Raw genomic sequence first — 20,818 nt, forward strand, 5'->3', positions numbered from 1 at the left:
CTCCCCACATAATACTAATGTATAGGCAGGGTTGAGAGTTCTTGTTCTAGGTAGTGCTAAAATAAAGTTAAAAACAAAAAATCTATCGAAATAGGTCTGATGTGTCCGATTAAGAAAATCATGAGAGTCAACAGTGTTCAGGTTACAGCTGTGTTAGCTTTGGAATTAAAGTTAACAAAAGGACGTAGAATTTTAAGCATGAATAGGTAGAAGCCTCTACTTACTGCTACTCTGATATACTGAATATTTGCAGCCACAGTTGAAGATGGTAAGAAAGAAATTTTTTTCTTTCTTTATTCTTTTTTTTTTTAAGGTTTTGCTTTATAAGGATGCTACAGTAAACCTCTCTCTATATATATATACAAATGTTAATGCTGTTTCTGTGTGTATGTGTATATATATGTATATATGTGTGTGAATACATTTATATATGCATATATATATGTATGTATATACACAAATGTTAACGATATCTACTTTACTTAAACATGCTTTGGGCTTTTCTATGTTATTTATTTATTTATTTATTTATTTATTTATTTATTTATTTATTCAGTGCTGAGGATTGAACCCAGGGCCTTGTGCTTGTGAGGCAAGCACTCTACCAACTGAGCTATCTCCCCAGCCCTTTTCTATGTCTTTTAAAGAATTTTTCCATTGCATCTAAGTTGTCAGTTTTGGAGGTATGAATTTATTTATAAAGTCCCATAGAAACCTTATAATTTCTGTCAACTATCTAGTGAGTTCACTTCTTTAATTGCTAATATTGGTGTAGTTAGCCCTCATATCCACCAGTTCCACACCTACAAATTCTACAGGCTTGGATCAAAACTATTTTTTTAAAACTCCAGAAATCCCCTGCCTCCACCTCCCACTCCTATTTTAAAATTTGCCACATGACATTGTGCTGAATCCATGCAAGTGATGTTTGGCCATACCCTTCGTTAGCCTCCCACCGCTTGGCAGAGCTGAGCCTCTCTGCAGAACGTACTGCTTGAGCATTGCCCTCCCCCCATCTCATCAACGTACTTCACAATCAGACCTAAAATGGTTGCATCTTACTATACTGGTGCACTTTTTTCTTGTCATTATTCCTGAAACAATAGAATATAACAACTACTTACATAGCATTTACATTTTGATACATATTATAAATAATCTAGAGATGATTTGAAGCAAAAGGGAGGATTGCTTAGATTATATGCAACTACTACGCCATTCTACATAAGGGGCTTAAGAATCCATAGATTTGGGAAGACTTGTGTACCTGAGGGCCTGAAACAAATCTTCTGTGGATTCCAAGTGATGACTGTAATATTGTCTTCTCTTCTTTTTGAGATCAGTCTGACCAGATGCTTATCAATTTTATTAATCTTTTCAAAGAACCAGATGTTCTTTTCATTCTTTACTAGTTTCTGTTTATTTTATTAATTTCCCTTCTCATCTTTATTTTTCCTTTCTCTCTTCTTATTTAAGGTTTGGTTTGTTCTTCTGCTTTCTAATTGCTAAAGTAACTTATTTGAACCCTTCTTTTTTAATAGCGGTATTTTGGGTTATAAATGTTTCTCAAGTCCCTGCTTTAAAAACAACCCACAAATTTTGCTTTATAGTTTTTTTTTTTTTTCATTTTCACTTAGTTCAAAGTAATTTCTAATTACCTTTTGGTTTTCTTCCTTGACGCATGGCCTATTTAAAAGTATGTTTTTTTAGTTTTTTATTATCCAGGGACTTTCCTGATCTTTCTATTATTGGCTTCTAACTTAATTTTATTATAGTTAGAAAACTGTTTTTATGACTTGAAGTATTTAGAGTTATTAAAACTTTTTTATGAATATGGTCTATATTGGTAGACTTTCCATATACTCTTAAAAAATATGTTTATTATACTCTAGTAAAAAGAAGTGTTCTATAAAGGTCAACGAGGTTAAGGTTGTAGATAATGTTCAGGTCTGTGTCTTTACTGATCTTCTGTCTACCTGTTCTATCAATTTTGAAAGACAGATGATGAAACCTCATTATAATTGTGAAACTGTCAGTTTCTCTTCAAAATTCTTTCTTTGCTTCATGTATTCTGAATTTCTGCTATGATACTTGCCATCGCATACACAGGATTTATGTATTCTTAATGAATTGACTTTATTATTTTGAAATGATGCTCTTTATCTGTTAATATTCTCCTCTCTGAAATATTTTTCTGTTGTTGCACCTTCCATTTGATCATAACGTGGCATAACTTTTGTTTTAATCTATCCTTCCACTTTTACATTTTGTGTGTGTGTGTTATATCAAAGTGTGTTTCTTGTAGGCAGCATGTAGTTAGGTCTTGTTCTTTTAATCCAAATGGATGATCACTCTTTTGATTTTGCATGTGCATGTGTGTGTTAAAAGTTGCTTTAGACTTTCTATTATAGATGTATAATATGGATACCACTTAATATATAGTATAAGAATCTTACAATAGTGAACTCCTCCTACTTCAGTCTTTGTGTTAATGTGGTTATATGTTTTAATTCACCACATTATTACTATCTTTGCTTTAAACCATCTCATAGCTTTACAAGAGATTCAAACTATGTATTTATCCTCAAATTTACCATTTTCACCATTATTTTATAATAATTATTATACAGGTGGTTGCAGCTTCTGTATCTTAAAAACTTGAGGTCTCTAGAGGTATAGAATACTTTCTCTTTTTACTTTTTTTAAAAACTTACTAGCTTAGGCACTAAAATATTTGTTAGAATTTCTGCAAATCATATCTTTTAAGTCATATTTCTATAGTGTGACTTATAAAAGGGACACATGTCCCACATGACTAAAACTCATTCAATTCTTAGTTTTACATTTCTAATTTGAAGAAATTACTAGTTTTACTGCTACTCACACATCTGCTATACTCATTTAAAAATGTTTACAGTTCCCAAGTTAAGTTTGAACTTTTCTTTCTAAAGATCTCATTGGACCCACCTTTTGACCCAGTTATCCCACTCCTCAGTTTATACCCAAAGGACTTAAAGGATATACCCAAAGGATACTACAGTAACACAGCCACATCAGTGTTTATAGCAGCTCAATTCACAATAGCTAGGTTGTGGAACCCATTTAGATGCCCTTCAAAAGATGAATGGATAAAGAAACTGTGGTATCTATGCACTATGGAATATTATTCAGCCATAAAGAATAATAATAATATGGCATTTGCAGATAAATGGATGGAATTAGAGAATATCATGCCAAGTGAAATAAACCAATCCCAAAATACCAAAGGCCAAATGTTTTCCCTGATAAGTGGATGATGATACATAATGGAGGTGGGAGGGTGAGTGTTAGTTAGATGTTAGGGGCAGTTTTGGTTCCTCGATAACTCCCAGAAAAACACTCCGCAGATACAGGTCCCACATGAGGAACTTTTACTCTGTTCAGACAAAACGTGCCCGCTCGGGGGAAAGGGGAAAGGGGAAAGAAAGAAATGGCGCAGGGTTTCTTGTCAGATATTGGAATTTCGGGGGCTGGGAGGAACCAATCGCAGAGGAGAATTATTACAGACTGACTGATGGACCAATGACATATTGGAACGTAATGTGGGAGGCAGGAAGGTTATGGCGACTTAAGCCGGAAATTCCTGTAACGGGAGAGGCGGGCTTAACGGCAGATTGACTTGTGGGTTGGGAGGCTGGGTTCCTATAACGGTAGAGAAAGGTGGCTTTATACCTAACAGTGAGGAGTGAGAGAAGAATAGAGGAACTTTAGATTACATAGAGGGAAATGAGAGGGTAAGGCGGTGGGGGTATGAAGGATGGTGGAATGACACAGACAGCATTACTCTACATACATGCATGACTACATGGATGGTGTGAATCTACATCATGTACAACCATAGAAACGAAAAGTTGTACCCCATTTGTGTACAATGGATCAAAATGCAGTCTGTAAAATTAAAATATAAAAATAAATTTTTTTAAAAAAAGATCTCGCCGATTTGTGGTCCCCAGTTACTTTCTGGGTTCTGAGTTGCCTTCCTGGCTATCCCTGCTCTAATTCCCCAACAGTCTGGGGAATGTCTTACTTTCCCCTGCTCCTCCATAGACAGGATTCATGGTTTCATTGTTTGTTCGTACCAGGACACCTGACTGAATGAATGTGCGGAGGGTTGTGGCTGCTCTGTCTCCCACATCAACCTCTACGTAAGGCATTTCATGGGGGAGGTTGGAGTAGGGGCCTGGCCTCTGCAGCCAGACTGTCTGGGTTTGAATCCTGACGCTGCCATTTGTCTGTCCTGTGACTGGGGTGAGTCACTGGAGCTATAACAAGGGTATAATGCTCCCCACCTGAAGGAGGTTTGAGGAGAAGAAAAGGAGATAGTGTGTGAAAAGTTTTTAGGCCCTCACACGAGGTTAGAGCCCAATAATTATTTCTGCTTACTAATATTACTTACAACAAGAAACTTAAGTAGTTTCTTACTTTGATGTATTCATTAGACATATTTTTATTCTAGTAAATATACATTCTCAAATGTACATTTGAACAAATGACATATTTTTAAAAATCGAAATTTTGAGAAGTGTATTATTGGCCATATTCAAAAAGTAGACTGTTTCAGCAGGAGAGTACACTGTAGTTAAATTATTTTCGGTATTTTGCTATAATGCAAGGCAGAATTGAACGTCTTGGATTGCCTAAGATAATTCTCTTCACTTTAGTGTCATATGCTGTGCTGATTTTACTGAACCATGGTTCTAAACTTAAAATGTGTGTGAAGTTATATTCCTATATAACTTTATCATATAGGTTTTTCATGTGCTTATTTTGGTACTGGGGATTGAACCCCTGGGTACTTTACCACTGGACTATATAGCCCCAGTCTTTTTCATTGCTAGCCTCAATCTTGCAATCCTCCTGCCTCCACCTCCAGAGGTGCTGAGATTACAGGTGCACCACCATGCCCAGCTATCATGTAGTTTTTAATATTTATGTCAGGTAATGACACATTTCTTATAAACATAAAATAAGATTGTGAATGTCACTTTCTTCAACAAATAATATGTAACTTGATTTCCATGATGAACGTGTAGAGTACATATAGGGTATTTCATACATAGTATGAAAACATTTGTATACATTCAAGAGCACCAAAGGCTCAACACTTCATCCAGTATTAAATATCTGTTGAAGTCCACAGCCTAACAAAGCATTACTAATGTGATTGAACCCTACAATAGAAGCAAGCTCAGTGAGATATTTGGTATTGACCACAGAACAATGTAGTGCCTCCATCCGGTACCTTAAGTCTGAAGGAGCTCCTTCCTGTTTTCCTTCCCGGACTGGATGTGTTCCTGCTTTGTGTAGCATCAGGAGACACATAATCCCCCTGACAATTACTTCTTCAATTTAGGTCAAAGATCCCTCAGGAACATCCTGCCTTGCTTGTTGAAAGGCAAATAATGATGTTCCTTTTTCAGAAATTCTCCCTACCCCCTCCCCATTTTGGTTTCTGTGTATTAGAAAGCTACCTGGTTAGTGCTGCTTTCAAAGGAATGAGAGACGTACATGTAGAATGTTAATACTGACTACACCATCGAAATGGTCATTTTTTTTTTCCCCTCGGGGTTGAGATCATGCATTCAAATGGTAGCATTTAAATTGTACCTTGCTGGTTCACAAGTACAAGTCTAGAGCAGAACTTCAAAGCACAAAGCATCAAAAAACAAACTCAGGAGTGGGCAAGTGCTTCCAGGGCATATTTGCCCACTGTTTGACAAAATTTTATCAGAATATAGCCATACTTATTTGTTTATGTGTTATCTGTGACTGTTCACTCCTATAAGAAGAGTTTGGAAGTTGCCACAGAGATAGTATTGCCAGTAAAGCCTAGGGCTTTTACATCTGGCCCTTTTACAGGAAGTTTACTGACCCCTGGCCCAAAGGAACAGTTGTGGTCTAACCAGAGAGATAAAGAGCTACTTAATTTGTTCTGGAATGTCAAATGTAACACATATTGTTCATTCTGATATGGATTCATTAATGCCCTGCATCTTAGTTTGGCCAACCGCTGCCTTGCTAGTTTTTTCAAATCCCAGACTCTGTAGTGCTTCTGGTAGGGGACAGCACTAATAACATTTGCATCTGAAAGCCAGAAGATTGTCACTCAGGTGTGCACTCTCCAGCCATTACTCTGATGGAGATGGGAGAGGGGGACAGTTCTGAGTCCGGTTCTAGATTAATAGTCTGTTTCATCAGTATTTTGTACTATGTCTCAATCTTGGCAAGTAAGCCTGTTTTTTTATTCTTTATAAGGAGGTAAGGGTTTTTCTAAAATTATAGATATTTTCTCTAAAAAAAAAAAATCCAATATTTGTTTTGATAACTTATTATTAACTCAATATCTCTCATATCAGAAGTGCCTTAATTAGCTCTCTTTTGAAATTCCTTTAAATTTTTCTTTTGTATTTTAATTCATAAAACTTCCCTTAATCTCTTGTGATAATTGCAACTCTCACAAATAATGATTTGAGTTTCTCTAGAGCCAAAGATGTTTGTTGCCATATAGTTTAATTCTGATATGTTTATGTAAGAATTTCCAACAAAGGTCACACATGAATATTTAACAGCTTACATGCATATTTCTTTTACCCTGTATCATTTTTCTTTTACTGTCCAATCAGGCAGAAGTACAGTGGCCTGAAATTACAGCTACAGAATCCTGGGGGTAAATGATAATTGGACAGAATCCTCCTGCCCTTGACACCTAAAGGGTTTCATAGACCTGGGGCTGCTGGCTGTGTGTTTAAGTCTCAACAAAACTGTAATAGTTCCTGCTAACTTTTTTTCCTGCAGAGGAATAAAATTGTCTATGGACTGGAAATCTAGTTACTTGTGTTTTCTTTTTTCTTACGTTGCTGATGATTTGATTTGATCAAGACCCTTTTTTTTTTTTCGCTCAGCTTCTTGAGAAGAAGCCAAGCCATACCACTCAACACTTAATGACTGGCACAGAGTCACACTGGTCTGAGTAGGGAGAATGACCTGGCCCTCAAAATAGGAGCAGATGTTTTCTATACATGAATGCTCACTGATATGCAGTTTGGAATTAAAGGCTTATCAGCTGTGGCCTGCTTTACTTGTGCTATCATATTCCCCAATTCTGCAATATATTTTTTTTCAAACTAGGGAAGTTGAGTTGTGCATTTCTGTGCTATTTTCCATCAACTATAAAATAAGTAGTGTGATAAGCTGTTGATGCATACGATAGCTAGTATTATGAATGTAAGATATACCAGATGACCTGAGGATTCTTTAACTCAAGATTTCTAAGGAGAATAAAAGCCCCTCGCCCAAGGCACCTGGTGGGTTCTCATTAAGATTTTCTCCTTTGCTTCTTTGTGCCTTACCCCCATGATAAATAGGCATGTGTGTACCTCAAAGAAAAAACAGTATTTGATCACTCAAATCCATGATTTATGCCACATAATCTGAAAAGCATTTCAATGTTTTGAAATCCCTGAACAGTTAAGTGCTTTCTTACCTTCATCTGTATTTTCTGATACTCTGAAGACTCCATTCTATGATCTATCTTGGGCATTTCAGAATATAGATGCCATAGAGACATATGGTAACACTAAAAGTTAATGTCATTGCAAGATTCTAATAGTGATAAAATGGTAAAGTTATGACCCACTAAACTTTCTATGCAGTGAAGGTCACAGAAGAGTCTGCCTTGCTCAGAGGCGGCTGGTGTCTGCAGTCTAGTTCTGGCCCAAATTCATTTTACATGAGGAGACCATAAAGGCTTCAAACTAAATATATATTGTTTCTATAAAAAGTCACTGATACTTTTTTTTTCTTTAAATTCAGTATGTAATCTTGAAACATTATCTGTTAAATATTAAATTTGGGAATCAAAAACCTCCTTATTAATCCTATAGAATGCCAGATATAGAACATATCTAAATTAAATATTGAAGAAGTAAAATCAGAAATTCAAATATAAATTAACTGGTAACAAAAGAGCCATTAATCTTCTTCTAGTCTCTTAAAAAATTCAGGAAATTAATAGTTGAGTGAAGAATCTGGGATGATGATTTGTTGCCCTGTGTTATTGGTGAGAGTGCAAAGCTCCTCTCGCATGGAATTAAGTATGCTGTGTCTATATATAGTAAGAATGGATCAAAAATCCAGGAACATAGCTATCTAGGAATCTGATTTGACTTGGGTGAGTCATTTTATATTATTGTATCTCTGTATTCATAATCAGAGCTTTATTCTGTGCCGTGAATGCAAGTGAAGTAAGGCAGAATTTTTATGAGGAAAGTAATTTGTGAAGCTGAATTTTCCTCCACAATCTGGTGGGTTGAAGAGATGGACTTAGGAGTAAGGAATGGATAAAATTTAGAGTATTAATTCTTTTAAATGAATGAATGAGTGAAGTCATTCACTTTGCCATAGTCAGCCCTCAATGTGCGGATGCTTGTATGCCAGGGGTCGTTGATGTCCTAGTACTGTCAGGAACTAGGTATGGACATTTGGTGTAGCAACCTTAAAATAGAAAATGTATGTGCATACATCCACTTTGAAATTTCCACCCCAGACATTGCCTGACTTTTTTTTTTAAACTTGTTATTATGAGTTTTGAGTTCAGGTGATGAAGTACCATGAAATTAACTGTCAAATGATACTTCATTTCACCTCAACCCCCTTGTTAACTCCACTGTTTACACCAGGGACATACATGTATAAGTGAAATCATGGAATTCATAACAGGCTATGTTTTCCTAAATAATGTGTTCCAGTGGAGGGTTTTATGGATACTAAATCCAAAGTAAATGCTACTTATTGTGTGAAATAGTTTGCTTAGCATTGTCACCTAAACCTCACCTAATTATTTAAAATTTCTCCCATGCACCGAAACAACATGCTGCTAATTATTATGGAAGCAGTGCTGGCATATGCTAATAATATTAGGTAAATATGTATACCTTCACATAAGGAGATGCTTTGATGCTATTATCTCTTTCTAATTGGAATTCTGCAAATTTTTCATTTGTGTCTTCTATTTTTTGACATCTTACACAGCTTTTCTTAATGCAAGAGATCTTGTTCGTTAGATACTTGCTTTTTCTTACTGTATTATCATTGATTACTCCTGGTGAGCTGTGTTCATTTCCTCTGTTTTCAGAATTTAAGCCATATTGTTGTACACATGGGTCAAAATCGTTTATGTTGCTTCAAATCACAATGAAAGTTACATACATGCAGACATAAATGGAAATAGGTTCGTTATTTCCCAAGTTCAACTAACTTCTATGAGAACATTCCACTAACTGTGAAAGAGCAATGAGAGTGGCAGAAGCCAGCACTGTGGAGCCAGGAAGCTTCTCATGATTCTTCCCCTGTGCACCAGAAAACAAACAGTGACTGTTTCCTCTGAACCCAGTTATTGATAATAGATTACTCCAGTGTCAATGCCAAATGACCCACATGCTCTGTGATGGCTGCAGTTAATTTTGATAGTGAAATTTAATGGTGCTTTTATTGGGGGTTTTCTGAGGTATGAGTGAAGTTAGTTTTTAAACTATGGTCACTGGACCACCAGCAGTTTCACCTAAGAATTTGTTAGAAATGCAAATCCTCAGGCCACACCCTGGGAGTGGGACTATCAATCTGTGTTTTAAGGAATCCTCCATGTGTTTCTGTAGTTAGGATGCATACTACTTTTTTTTAATTATTAATTTTTTTCTAAGTAGTTATACATGACAGTAGAATGCACTTTGATATATCATATATAATGGAGTATAATTTCTCATTTTTCTGACTATACATGGTGTAGAATCCTAGTGGTCATATAGTTATATATGTACATAGGGTAATAATATCTGGTTCATTCTACTGTCCTTCCCATCCCCATACCCTCTCCCTTCCCTTCACTCACCTCTACCTAATGTAAAGTAACTCTGTTCTTCCCAACACCGCCCCCCCCACTACCCCAGCACTGTGAATTAGCATTTGTTTATCAGAGAAAACATTTGGCTTTTGTTTTTTTGGGATTGGCTTATTTGCTTTGCATGATATTCTCCTTCTCCATCCATTTACTGGCAAAGGCCATCATTTCATTCTTCTTCAAGGCTGAGTAATATTCCACCACATACATATGTACAGACACATATCACATTTTTTATCCACTCATCTGTTGAAGGACATATCTAGGTTGGTTCCATAGGTTAGGTACTGTGAGTCGAGCTGTTATAAACATTGATGTGGCTGCTGTAATATGCTGATTTTAAGTCCTTTGGGTATGAACTGAGGAGTGGCCTGGGTCTGATGCTGCCGCGGTCCACACTGTTAAAATCTAAAATGTTAATTGGTGGTGTATGGGATTTAATCTGAAACTTTATATCCAAGACATTCAAGAAGTCTCTTTTTCAAAAAGGTACCTGTTTTTAAAAGATACCTGTTGTTAGCATATGCCAGTGCTATTTTAAACAATAATTGACAGCTTTCTGTTTTAGGGGATAAGAGAGTTTTTAAACAATTATTGGGGTTTGAAGTGATATACTGTTTAAAAAAATAAGTCAAACTAACTAGTGGTGTTTTACAAAAGGATTATCAAATTTTCCATATTTTAGGAAAACATGCAGTGTTTTAATGAGGCCATAAGTAATTATTACACCTAATAGGCGATTAATGGAATGGAGTTGTAGGTTTTAATTTTTTTTAAACTAGTCCAATTTATCCTTTTAGTTACCTTAAAATCTGTAAAGCTCACATTACTTTATAACCTATCACATAAGATTCAGTGACTTAAACTATATTATTTGCTTTGTCTAATAAAGTAAGCAAACCATTCTTCTAGATTTTATATGGTTGAAAATAAGTATAATAAAATCCAAGGTCTAGGCTGGTTATATAAAAATTGATTAAAGGCATGGGCCAAACAAATCTCATGAATGTTTTCATTGGCAGCACATTCACAGATCTGGTGATGGTGTTCACACTAGCTAATGAGTAACTGACAAACTAAAGAAGTGTTTTCAGGAATCTAAGAGTGAGTTAATTAAAGGTTGAATCCAGAGGAAGCCACCTCGGCTGTCACAATTTATTTTGTTCAACTTACAGTTGAGAAGCACCAGGAAGAAAGAAAGAATATATTCAGAAACATGCATAAGTACAGAATTCACTTTCTCAGATTTCCACACAGTGACCCATCTGCTTAGGACACATTGACTATTAATGTTCAATTCGAGTCTGTTTCTTTAGTAAATATGTATTGGGTGCCTGCCACGCAACAGGCACCCTAGAATTTTCAGCACATCTGAAAAATCACAATAGATCACTACACTAAGCCATCATCTAGGTAATATGATTTTCCTTTAAGCTGGTGACTTTTAAAAAATATCTTACAAAATTAGGAAATATTAGAAAGCTGAGAGGAAATGTGCTTTAGAATTACATTTGCCATAAACATCATGCTCCTTTCTTCCTAAGGCAAAGGGGGGCAATGCTCCTTAATTTAAAAAATTTGTTACCATTGGCACCCCCAGTTGCCATGGTAACAAAATGACAAGTGGCCTTCATGTGCTTTCACTGTGTATAAATAAGCCAACTATTTGGGAGAAGATTCATTCTTTTTAGACATGCCTTTTGAGCATAAGAATGGTATTAATTTATGATGGAGGGATTATTCATATATTATTTCATTTAGCAATTAATAAACTGGTTTCCTTTTTAAGAAATTAAGCAATAGGAAATAAAGCAAATATTCAACTTAGTAGCAATTTCCTCTCTTTCAATTCTATTTTTCTTTGGAGGGGTGGTCTGGAAGAACTAAGACGAATGAAATATACAAATCGTAATCTGGATAATAAAAATTGCTTTGGACTTTTTTATGCACTGTTCAAAAAAATGCCAGCTCAAAATAGAAGCACGATTAAAGAAAGTGAGCTTCAACTTCAGCTATATGATGAATCATCTATATTTCCTCTTTGATCCTCCCTAGCTTCTACCTTATTGCTAAGGCTGGATGATTACTTGTTATTACTGTTGAGTCTTGCTTCACTGTCAACTCTCTATTCAAGATCTTTTGAGTTGGGAAAGCAACTATAATTATTTCAGCATAAAAATAAGGTAGGTAACCATTTCAGGAAATTCAACTTAACTATTTCTCCAGTCTAGATATTAATTACCTTTAGCAGCAAATTACCATTGTGCAACACTGCATTTCATTTTATGTGTGTTTGCCTTATTTTTAGAATCATATAACTTTCCCAAGAGATGTTCCTAGCTATCCAATTGCTTTCTCCTTCTTCAGCCTCAACCTTGCCAACTGATTTAACACCAACTAATATCCTTTCTTCCAGGGCATATAGATCTAAAAGCACACTTTCTGACTTTTGTTGTTGAAGGTGCTATTCCTGCAGGTAAAACTAAATGACCCACTAATAAGGTTTTATGAGCATTTTCACACTTTTCAAATGACTCAGCAAATGATAAAAATTTCTTACAGCCTAGGCCATGGTCTCTACCTGTCCTATGTGTCTAACAAAAGCAGAAAAGGACCCTTGTAAGTATTGACTAAGGCACCATGTGCTTCATTTTAGTGCATAATCAGAGAAAATAGATTTATATCTTGACTTAATTTCTTTATACCAAATTAAAAGAAAGACATAAGAACTACTTATTTACAAGAACTGGCAACTTAAATGAAGCTAATTGGTTTAAAATTAGATTACAATGAGTTTTAATAAGATGTCCATACAATACCAATAATGATACTTGTTAAAATTATCTTGGCAGTACTATTAATACTGCTAAAGAGGGATGCAGATATTGTTGGCATGATATTCATGTTTTATTTTTTATATAGCATTTAATATTATTTACCTTAAGGCATGATGAAAGTAATTATCAGCTAAATCATGTTTTAATCCAGGATCATATACTTGAAACATTAAAACAAAAATGAAATGCAAGTCTCCTGAACCTCAATACTAAAAACCCTTTTTTAATAGAAAATACTTCCACCTTTTCCTCTTAAAAGCGAGGCTCTCTGTGTGTTTGTACATATACCAGTCACCAGAAGCCACCATGCCCTGTCATACTTACCCATGCAATGAAAATACTTCCAAAGTTCAGAAATAACCTACATTGAGTCCCGGTGCTTTAAACCAGATGACCTAAGCTAAACTGATCCGTCTGTGAAATAAGTGAAATCTCTTTTAAAAAATTTAGTGATTCTTTCCAAAATATAACCAAGCTCTTGGTGGATCTCCAGTTGCCTCCCAGAGGTCTGCAGCCACGCTGGGAAGCCTGTAGCCCATAAGTGTTGCAGGTCTCTGCTTCCCTTCAGGTCTTTTGCTCACAGCCTCTCTCTTCAAATTTTTTGTCCATATTGTCCAAACTAATGGTTGGAAATTACAGTAATTGACTTGATAAATTGTGCATAGGTAGGAATGACCTGACTTATGGTCACCAATGGATTTTAACCCTTTGGAGCATATTAGATAACTTACTTTTTAAATTGTGTCTTTTGTTTATTCTCTGCCTCTCCCTGTTAAAGTATGAGTTACATAAGACTGGGGATCCTATTCTGTGCTATTAAAAGATAAATCCCAAATATCCAGAACAGTTCTTGGCACATAGCAAATGCTCAATTTATTCTTTGTAACAAGAATGTAGGAGGGAAAAAGTATCCATGATAGTTCTAAGCAGCAGTACTTATCATAAAATTCTTGTTGAGTTCTCTGTGTGTCTGACATTATTTTACGTATCTTTTGGGCTTTTTTATTCTCATTTTACGGATAAGAAAACTAGAGTTTATAGAGGTGAACGTTATACCAGATAATACCGAAATCAAGTGAGAGAGCCCCAACAAATACAGACAGTTTGATTCCACAGGTCAGATTCTTATATACTAGAGCATACAATTTAAAGATAGTTTCTCTTTTATTTGAACCAAAAAATAGTTCTAATGATGGAAATTTTAGGTTGAAGAAAAAGCAGAATGACATCTGCCATTCCAGAAAGGAAGGCATTTTTTCAGCAGAAAATTCTTGAATTATATTCTCTTACATGTTCCATCAAGGCAAGTCCATGTGAAGAAGCTTGGCATCCCATGAGAGTTGTCTCTTACTGTGCATAATAGGATCTGAACTTTCTCTGACTCTTTTTAGCCCCTCTCCCTGTCTTTTCAACCCACCTTCTTGATAAGAGATTGAGTAAACAGCAAGCATCTGTGGCCAACCTTGTGCTTTATCTGGGCTAATTGGGAAGGGCAGAGATAATCTGAGAGACAGATAAAACTGTTGAGGCAACTATCATCTTCTGACCCAGGATGGAAGTCTTGCATCAGAGGTAGTGCAGATGGGAAGGATGGCATCTTGGAGTTACAGACATAGAATTTGCCAAATATTTGGAGATGGAATAAATGAGTGAGGGAAGACTCAAAAGTGACTGTGAGGGAAAAGTTCAAGCTGGCATGACTAACATGCAGATGGGATTAACAGAGGAACATAATGGAGAAATATATTTTCATGACGTTTTCCTGAAATACTGTCAGATCACCACATGTAAGGATGGAATAGGACATTTTCAGACAGGCAAAATCTCCAAGCAATGTAGCTGCTATGCTACCTTTGACAGGAAGCTTCTGACAGATGTACTCTGCCAACATGAGGGCATAGACCCCCAAAGTAGGCATGGGATCTGGGAAAGAGAAGCTATGGTCTAAGGTAGAGAAACAGAGAGAATCTCCTGCTGACAACAATGGCTTGTCCCAGGATTACAGTCGAGGGGCAGGCTGACACAATCCAGACTGGAGCAGCTTGGAAGACCTCTGGAGAGTTTTATTCAGCAGGATAAACTTGATAAAAGACTAGATACATTTGTATATTTTGGTCTCTAACAAGGAGAGAGTTCATTAATTGAATTAATGATTCATGTATGGAAAATTAGAAATGAAAATATTAAATGTAGACTAATCAAAAAGTTACACCAGAAAGTAAAAGTAGTCAGTGGGGAACACACGTACGTGTCCTTACTAAGGTAAACATTAAGTGGTTCCCCAAGCACAAGATTCTTCAATTGCAAGAATGGGAAAAGGAAAGGAGGAGGAAGTGGTGTCTGTGAAGGGGTAGAACTGGGAAATATAGATTAAATTCTCATTTTTCTTCACTGGCAAATCAAGAAGTAGTGACTAAAGTAAAATATTAAGAGGCATCCTAAATGTACTAAAGAGATGGAGGTAAAACAAAAGACTCCGCTAAGCGTTGAGCATGTTGTCTCCTGGGTAAAAGAAAGGTTTTGTGTGTGGCAGGGTGGGGAGCAGAGGCAGCGATGAAGGTCTACCTTTATAAAAAAAATAACAAATTCTTACAGAATTGTTTGAAACTAAGAAAAAAATCTCATGTCTGTAACTTTGATGTAGGAGAAAGCAACCCTTCCTGTAATATGTATAATCAGAAAAATGAGAGATTACACTCCATTTATGTATGATCTATCAAAATGTATAAATGCATTCCACTGTTGTGTACAACTAATTAGAACAAATGAAATTAAAAAAAAAAAAAGACACTGACAAAAAAAAAAAAAAAAAGCAACCCTAAACTTTGAAAGGAAGCAAAGGAGAAGGGATTTGTCTCAGCAAGGGTTAATTTTGAAGGAAAAAGGAAACTCAGGATAATTCAGGTAAGGTAAGCAGAAGTTGGGATACTTCAGGGAATTTGATTTCTTTAACCAAGAAAAGAAGGAGCTCAAGTTTCCTACAGAAAAAGCAAATGAACATTAGAAAGTGGTTGGAATGTAACAGGGAACCATGAAGACATATATAAAAGGATTCCAAGTGCATTAGTAAAACTGACCTTAAATAGCCTGAATTTGCAGAGTCTTCTGTCAGTATCAATTTATAAGTGTCTCTAGAAAATGCAGTCTATGAATGAACATGGGGGCTTATTACAAGTGGAGAAATGGTGATGGTAAACTAAAGGAAGGAGGAGGTTCTAGGTTGTTCCCAGTCACTGAGTAGCTAGAGTGGCAAATCAAACCAGGTTTGGGAAACACAGGGAGGGAGAAGAGATGAAGGAATCGGAAGTCATAGAAAAAGAAAAGAGGAGAAGAGATGTCAAAGTCAGGGTTGCAGCATTTGAAATTGTGGAGAACTTTTTCAAGTGTCAGTGAGGTAAGCAGCCAGCATCAGGCAGGCAATAGTGACAGGTGACACTGACACATCACACAGGCAGCAAATCAGTCATAGAGGCCTGAGGTGCAAGGCAGAGATGGAGAACCACTTACTGAACCAAGCAGAGTTGCAGCCATAACATGCTCACTAGTACTTGGTTCAGGTGAATTGCTCTGGATAAGTTGGCTACCCTGGAAATTGCCCTCAAGCATGTGGTGCTGGAAATGCATTACCATACTGCAAGCAGTCAATTAATCAAAGCATGTAACTTCTGAAACATGCAGATGAATTAGTAGGGAAAATTAAATCTCTGTTATATGATTTTTCTTAATGATTAGAGTGTATTCTAAATAAACAGAAAAACAAATTGATTGCCAAAAACCATGTTAATGCCCTTCTAATTCACAAGGGTTAAGCACATAAAAGTCAGGATATTGAAAGTTAAGGTTCTCATAGAAACATTAATTTGACAAAATTATGCATACTGAGTGTGGGAGGTTTGTATTTTAGAGCATAAAAGCAGTAGGAAATACTGCAGAATGCAGCTCAGTTAAACTAAATACAATAACAAATTCAGGGGAAAGACATTAAACATGATTATAGAAAAAAATTGTTTTGCAACCCCCAAAGAAGGATTGTAAAACTTAATTTTAGAAAATAATGCCTTCAAATTTTTTAAAATGTTTTTTTTAATAGGAATTATTTTTTCTCCAAAATCAATTTTCCTACTACCTCGTACATCCTGACAACAGTTTATGCCTCTCATCTGCAGTTTAGATTTGATCCTAATAGATCAAAAAGAGAACTAACTGGTTATTTTCATGACCTAGTTGATCAAGATTTCAAATTCAGAGAATAAAAATAATATGTAGGGATTTAAAATACTTTTTGTTTAGCGTAGAGACAATATGGAAAAGATTGAAACATGAGGAAGCCTGCCCATGTGCCACCTTGCTTCTATATTTGCCCTCTGTATATTTCTGCCTACTTATTTGCATGTATGCATTATGTAAATTCCAATCTGCCCTTACAAAATTCCCTAGGTAGTTAGCAGAGAAAAAGAAAGGAAAAAGCTTAGGACATGGTCAGCCTTTAACATCTCTCTATTTCTGCTTCTGCCTCATCAGCTGGATAGAAGGGCAGGAAAGCCATGCTCTCCGAGAAAGCTGGACTAGCCACAGACTGAGCAACCTTTGGTCTTGTTATATTGGTCCTCAGTACCTTCCTTTCCTGTGTAAGGGATGTAGGAAGCAGAGGCAGCGGCAGCAGGTAGTAAACCCTGGGAAGGTGTCACCTCAAAATTCAGTCAGAATTAGGCATAATGAAGGAAGAAATGAAGGCCATGTAAAGCAGGTATTAGAAAGATGGTACTGAGATTCCATCTCACTCTGGTTAGAACGGCAATCATCAAGAATACAAATAATAATAAGTGCTAAGGATGTAGGGGGAAAGGAACAAACACTTAAATACTGTTGAGAATGTAAATTAGTATAGCCACTATGGAAATCAGTAAGGAGGTTCCTCAAAAGACTAGGGATGTATCCACCATATGACTCAGCTCTACTGTTTCTTGATATTTACCCTAAAGAGTTACAAATCAGCATACTGTAGTGATTCATGCATAGCCCCAGCACAACTCACAATAACCAAGTTATGGAACCAGCCTAGGTGTCTTTCAACAGATGAATAAATGAAGAAAATCTGGCATATGTATATACATATACATATACACACACACATATATACATACATATACACGCACACATACATATATATATGTGTACACACACAATAGAATTTTATACACTCAGAGAAGAATGAAATTATGTCATTTGCAGAAAAAAGGATGGATCTGGAGAACACATTTTAAATGAAATAAGCCAGAATCAGAAAGGCAAGGGTTGTGTATTTTCTCATACACGAAGGTAAGAGAGGAAAAAAAGAAAAAAAAAAAAAGGAATCTCATGAAAATAGAATGGAGAGTAGTAAAGGAAAAGATGGGATGGGGGAGGGAGGAAAAGAGAGAAGGGGTGGCTACTGGGTAATTAAATTGACCAAATTATGTGCATGTGTGCTACAATAAATTTCACTATTATGTAGAACTATAGTGTAACAATAAAAGAAAGCCAAATGGAATCAAAGAAAGTTTTCCTGTTAAATTAGAAATTATAATCCCAATAAGCAAGATAAGCCAATCCCAAAAAACCAAAGGTCAAATGTTTTCTCCAATAAGTGGATGCTAATACATTAACAAGGGTGGGGTAAAGGAAGAATGGAGGAACTTTGGATTATGCAGAGGGAAATGAGGGGAGGGGAAGGAGCAGGGGGTGGAAAAGATGGTGGAATAAGACAGACATCATTACCCTATGTATATGTGTGATTGCACAAATGGTGTGACTCTACATCATGTACAACCAGAGACACGAAAAGTTGTACTCCATTTGTGTACAATGAATCAAAATGCTTTCTGCTGTCATGCATAACTAAATAGAAACAACAAAAAGAAAAATATTATTATAGTTATAATCACTAATGCAATTTTCATTATTGCTCAGTTTCAATTATCAAATTTTAAGTAATAGTCAAGATTTTTTTGATCCTTCAAACCAATATAAGTTATTTTAGGTATAAAATTAGCAAATAGTCCCCCCAAAAGAAAGCAGCTCATGAAAATATAAACTGACATTTTACTGAGATGTATTTTCCATTGTATTTTATGTCATAGCACAGCAATCTGTAGAACAATAGAGGTCCATTCATGGGAGTGAAATATGTAAATTCCTGAGCTTGCAAACTCCTGGGCCACTATTCAAACCACCTCTTCAAAAAGGGCACAATGGTCTGCAGTTTTCTCTGAAAAAATTCTATGCAGCTACATTCCATGGCAATGAACTCTGTATAAAGGCTTGATGAAGAAAAATGCTTTGTATGTTTACTTTCATCTTTACCCCCTGCTATTTTCTGTTGCCAAACAGAAGGACAAACACAAACTGCCAACTAACAGGATGTACAAACAAGTGTTATTGAATATTCAGAAGTATGGTGGTATTTCAAAAGTTCAGCAACAGACCACTTAGAGGCTTTCTTTTGTTTTTAATTTTCCTTATTCAGGCACCACAAGGCCACATAAGGAGGGTGAGGTCCCTGGGGTGGACTACATTTTCATCACCGTTGAAGATTTTATGGAATTGGAGAAAAGCGGTGCTCTCCTAGAAAGTGGGACTTATGAAGGTAAGCATTACTGCCCTGCAAAACCTATTCATTGTTGCAGCACATTTTTTTGTCCATTTGATTAAAGCATGTCAGGGCACCAGGTTACCAACGTGCTGTTCCTTTTGGTTTGGGCACTTCAACAAGATAATTTTAGAAAAAGTTGAAATACATCTGGATTCTACTTTAAGATGCAGAGAGAAATATGTGGGTATACATCCACTGAAGATTCTTGTGATCATCTCGTGGAGCTGATGTGTGATGTTTCAGGAAACAAACAAACAAAAAAAATGTTTTTAACTCTAGGTGGCATTTAAAGGAGGGCAGGGCTCTGTGTCTACCTGGCTTTCTCGAGTTACTCCACAACACGGGCCTTTACTTGCGTTCCAAGCACAATGACAGGGTAGGAAAATATGATCCGTAGATGAATTTCAGACTTATGCAATAGCAATTCTCCTTTGGTACCTGAGTCAAATATGAAGAATTGAAATCAGAACCGTGAACTTGAGACGTACTTTTTAGTGGAAAGAGTACCACCATAAATGAGCCAGAATCTGCCTCAGCTCCAAACCTGGCTTCACAGGACCATGTTTGTTGTTGTACAGGCATCTAGTTTATGTCTAATGAAACTATGTATCTGTGCTGTGCCTTAGAATTTTTTTCATTAGTTAACTATTATTTTTATTTGTTCTAATTAGTTATATATGACAGTAGAATGCACTTATGCACTTTGATTCATCATACATAAATGGAGTATAATTTTTCATTTTTCTGGTTATACTTGATGTAGAATCACAGCAGTCATGCAGTCATATATATACATAGGGTAATAAGGTCTGATTCATTCTACTATCCTTCCTGCCCCAAGACCCCCTCCCCTCCCCTCTTCACTCCCCTCTACCTAAACTAAAGTAACTCTATTCTTTCCTAGTCTGTTCCCCCTTTTTGTGAATTAGCATCTGCATATCAGAGGGATTGACTTATTTCACTTAGCATGATATTCTCCAGCTCCATCCATTTACCAGCAAATGTCATAATTCCATTCTTCTTTAAGGTTGAGTAATTTTTAAATAACTAAAAAAGAAAATAATACCTTTCGTTCCTACTTCATGGTTACTATACATGTAGAGTATTTGTACATATACCAAGTCCAAAGATGAATCTAGTTTTAATGAATTGCAATTAATAGTGATAGGAGGAACAAAACTCATATATGTGACTGCTTATTAACCCTCTCTGCATCTGAACTCCACCAACCTTCATCAGGTAAACTGAGTTTGCCATGTTAACAATGTAGTCCACTTCTTCTTCCTTCACTTTCTTGGTTACATGGTTCAATGGCTATAGTTATTCAAGAACTCTGTATTTTGAGGTTGTTAAAAGTATTCAATTTTCTTCCATTACTTAGCATTCCTCAGGCAATTGAGGCTGATACCATTTGGC

The 20,818-nt window shown here is 36.1% G+C and overlaps 1 protein-coding gene across 9 annotated transcripts in view; it reads left to right on the forward strand.

Annotated features, from left to right (window-relative positions):
- Positions 1-20,818, forward strand: part of Magi2 (membrane associated guanylate kinase, WW and PDZ domain containing 2) — a 1,289,418-nt gene that overhangs the window by 718,199 nt on the left and 550,401 nt on the right. For all 9 annotated transcript variants that reach the window (XM_047561711.1, XM_047561713.1, XM_047561712.1 and 6 more), the window contains one exon: positions 19,277-19,396. In XM_047561711.1, coding sequence (XP_047417667.1) covers positions 19,277-19,396 — 120 coding nt within the window. The remainder of the gene's footprint in view (positions 1-19,276; positions 19,397-20,818) is intronic.

This window comes from Sciurus carolinensis, chromosome 8 (genome assembly GCF_902686445.1).
Source record: "Sciurus carolinensis chromosome 8, mSciCar1.2, whole genome shotgun sequence".
Lineage (NCBI taxonomy): Eukaryota > Metazoa > Chordata > Mammalia > Rodentia > Sciuridae > Sciurus > Sciurus carolinensis.